At 30.9% G+C, this 3,953-nt stretch overlaps 1 protein-coding gene across 1 annotated transcript; it reads right to left on the reverse strand.

Annotated features, from left to right (window-relative positions):
* Positions 1–1,020: 1,020 nt before the first annotated feature.
* Positions 1,021–3,601, reverse strand: LOTGIDRAFT_73032 (hypothetical protein; the record flags this gene model as incomplete). Its single annotated transcript, XM_009060860.1, has 6 exons — positions 1,021–1,209; positions 1,491–1,592; positions 1,765–1,841; positions 2,248–2,311; positions 2,570–2,730; positions 3,556–3,601. Coding segments are annotated over 6 exons (639 nt in total), but the record flags the coding sequence as incomplete, so codon positions are not given.
* Between the last annotated feature and the right edge of the window lie 352 nt (positions 3,602–3,953).

Below are 3,953 nucleotides of genomic sequence, written 5' to 3' on the forward strand. Positions count from 1 at the left end.
TGCTGGACGCAACCAAGTAAATGACATCATGACTGTAAAGACACAACGCTCTAACTGTGCTATAGAACCCCACAATTAATAAGCTATACTTACTGCCTGTTTGACTGGCTACTTTATCTATCTGTTCTGTAAATACTTTATGTAAAGCTTTATCTAATTCTGGATTGTCTACAGTAGTTGTATCTTCTTCCATATTGACTACATTATCATCACTTACACCTAGTATAGAATTCATTTTATTTATTGCTCATATATATCAAATTGTAACTAATATTGCTTAAATCAAGTTTATTCAATAAATTTTTAACATATTCTAAAGATTGTTTATTGTGGATAGTGACACCTGAAAGTTATATCATTGTACACATAGGACCTATTCTTCATCATAAAATAATCCTAATAAGATCATTAAAGCATCTAACTCTATAAGAGAGAATTTCTGATTCCAATGTATGAGTAAGTTATCCTATCCTAACCACCAAAAGAAAAATATAAAAAATTGTAGGTCAGAAGGTAAGAGAAGACAACCCAGGTTTTACCTTTTTTATTAGCTTTTTGTTGAGCCTCAATAGCTGCTAGTCTTAATCTGGTTTCTTCTTCTTCTTTAGCTTTTTCTTCAGCTGCAAAAATATAATAATAAAATAACGTATGAACCAGGCATAATAAAACTAGGACAAGAATAACAAGAAACATTTACTCGTACAGGAAAGAAATTTGTTAATTAAACGCAACAAAGAATTAAAGTTCTATAGAGAGGATTCAATAAAAACAAGGATTATACCCATCTATTTTAGTTAAAATACTATGGAAATCAAAGAATCTAAACAAAATAAGTTTATATAAGAGCAAAAGATCAGTTCTTAAGGTTTGTTCGTAAGTCTCAAATCCTAATTTCCACTTTCAAACAAGATATACTGATGAGGATTTTTCATATCTGAGACAAGCATGAGATTAGTTCATATCAATTAGTGTACCATGTAAAATCTTAGATACAAAGAAAAGCATACCTGCTATTTGTATCAAGTAATCATCATATTGCTGTTGGTCTAATAGAGGATGACAGGTTATAGGTACTGGAGTTTTTGGTGCTGGTGGTTTTAAGTAAGGATGGTGACAGATTTTATTAGTATGTACTGTTATTATATAGGTACATGTTTGTGGTTCATCGATTCTATAGATATAGTCACTCACAGTATCTTCACACATAAACTGAATATATAAAAAATATATATAATCAGGTTAAATAAACCAAATAATTTAGTTAAAAAACACCTGAAGTTCTTATGACCAAAGTTTACATTGCCTGTTAAAGAATGTATGACTTAAAAATACAGAAATACCATCCATCTAGAAATATCTAAAAACTTGGTTAGTAAGTTCATCTTCATACTTTTTAAGTCTGCTCAAGTGACAAGTCAAGCCAAAACATGACAAGTAATTTGTAGAAACCATGGCAAATTTATTCAAGATAGTGTTCAGTTAATACTTACTCTGACTTCAGCTGATCTGAATCCACCAGTTAAATCACATTTAGAACCATTAGTATATTTCTGACTGTGATATCTATTGAATTCATTCCTAGATTTCATCTTCTGGTTCTGCAAATTTGCAAATTTGAGGTAGAAAAATAACTGCACACAAAAAAGTATTGAAAATTCGCGTATAATTAACCACTTCAGTGACTTCAAAGCAAAAACTCGCTATGCAACTATTATCTCATGTCAATATCTCTCTCATCTAATAAATAATATTAGCATAACTTACCCGTAGAGTATCATTATTCCAGTCAAAATCTGACTCATAGTACCCAATATACATAACATTACCACTTATTCTACCATCTATAAAATATATAAAAAAATTGGTTATTAATTAAGGCTAGTACAGACTTCTAGACATTTTTGTGTTTACATTCAAGTGATATTGTAACTGTGATTGTAAATTAGCTCATATCAATAGTCTACTGGTACCAATAATTATCATAATATAAGTTAATCTGGGATGTGATTTTTATTGGTCTAATTCACATGTTGATAACAGCAAAATGTCTGACTTTAACCACTAGGATTATTCTTTTGAAATCCATAAAGAGATATAGTCTTTGAGATGTTATTCTAAGGCTGTTGTCTGCATGGAAGCCTGGGGAGTTAAGAGCATCAATATCTACTAATGGATGAAATGAAATGATCAGTTGGTAAAACAAATGTATTATTGACAAAATTCTGTTTAAAAAACCCCAAAACAAACCTTCAAGATGATACTGTCTAAGATGTTTACCATAACAAAACTCATAACTCCACCAATCTTTTGTCTGACGAAAAAAAAAACATTTACATTTACAGAGTTAACTTTTTCTTTGTACATAAACTGCTGTAAATCAAAAAAGGAAGAAGCTGGTACAAATGTTTAAGTACAATTTTCTGCTTTGCACATTTCATAGCATGCTGTCTTTATTGACATTTCGGATATTCAATCTTCATAAGGTCAGCTAATTTGGAAATGGAAGTTGACTTTCTAAATTTGGACCTATAGCATATATATAGTAAAAGTAAATTTTACTTCTGAATACCTTAATCAAACATGGACTGGACTCCATTGGTTTTAGTAAGTCTAAGACACCAGTTTCCATGGCAACTCTTTCCTTTTCTTCTTGTTGCCTTTCTTGCTCCACCTGGTCAGGGATTCGACATTCATAATTTTGACCATATTTTGATGTTAGTTTAACAGAGCCTATTGGTGCATCCTGAAAATTTAAATAGAAATATAAACTTCTGTAATTAATCAACAAATACCACAAAAAATTAACAGTGACAGCACTGTGTTATCTAAAAATAATAATTATAAATATCATAGCTCTACCAGATACTTTTCTCACAAGAATTTTTCAACCAGAATCAGATTTTGGGAATAACTCAATGTCAAAATACACAAGCCACTGAGTCGACAAGTCTCCTAGTAATTTTGTTTTATTTCATCCGAAAAGGGAATGGAGTTCATTCGGGTAATTCAGGATTGTACATTTTTAATATGGAAAGTCATGCAATGGAATACTAGTTGCTAATATTAATGTACTTCAGTGCAGAAAGTTGTTTTATGTGTGAAGTTCACAATTTGACCATAAATCTTGTCACAGTAACGTGGTTAGACTAAAAGTAGACATTAGGGTTAATACCTACAGCTACTGTCTACGTATTTGGCTACATTGGGGATGATGTCTCTTTAAAAGGTTTTTTTGCAAGGTAACACTGGTCTATCAAAGATGATATTAATGGTCCCAGAGACATTTGAAATAAGTTGAAAGCACTGTCAATGTCATCAAATATTTAAAGTTGCCAGCGCCAGACAGGAAAAGAATCAAACGAGTTTGTAGACATGCAGTAAGGATTCCAGTTGGATTTTTGGGTTTTTACTATTTTCTTTCCCTGAGCAATGACTTAATTCATATTACAATAGATCTACTGTTGTATTTTAATAATTATAAGATAACTAAAAGTTTAAAAGCTGACTGTCTGACACTGAGCTGACTGAATACAACATCAATGACATAGATCGCACTAACCTGCCCCTGTAAAACGGGTTTGTCTAAGATGTCTATTCCGTAATGAATAGATTTAAGCTCTTCAAAATCAAGAAAGGATTCACATGCCGGTAAAATTATACAAAGTACGAAACATATTGAGAATTTTGTATTTTTTGTTTTGGTCGCCATTTTCTCATTTTCTAAAATTGTAAACTTTGGTATATCACCCGCCAAAAAAATATTCTACTTTTAAGTAAGGAGGCAAAATCATCAGATAAATAAGTAAAAAAGCTTATATCTAACATTGTTGTTTATGATGTATTGAAAATGGACCTAAATTTAAATCAAAATAGCCCTTAACATATATTTTCGTTCCATTAAATCTTTAATGTACATTTCAATGAACAACGAAACGTCAGCATTACTCTCGAAT

This window comes from Lottia gigantea (genome assembly GCF_000327385.1).
Source record: "Lottia gigantea unplaced genomic scaffold LOTGIsca_45, whole genome shotgun sequence".
Lineage (NCBI taxonomy): Eukaryota > Metazoa > Mollusca > Gastropoda > Lottiidae > Lottia > Lottia gigantea.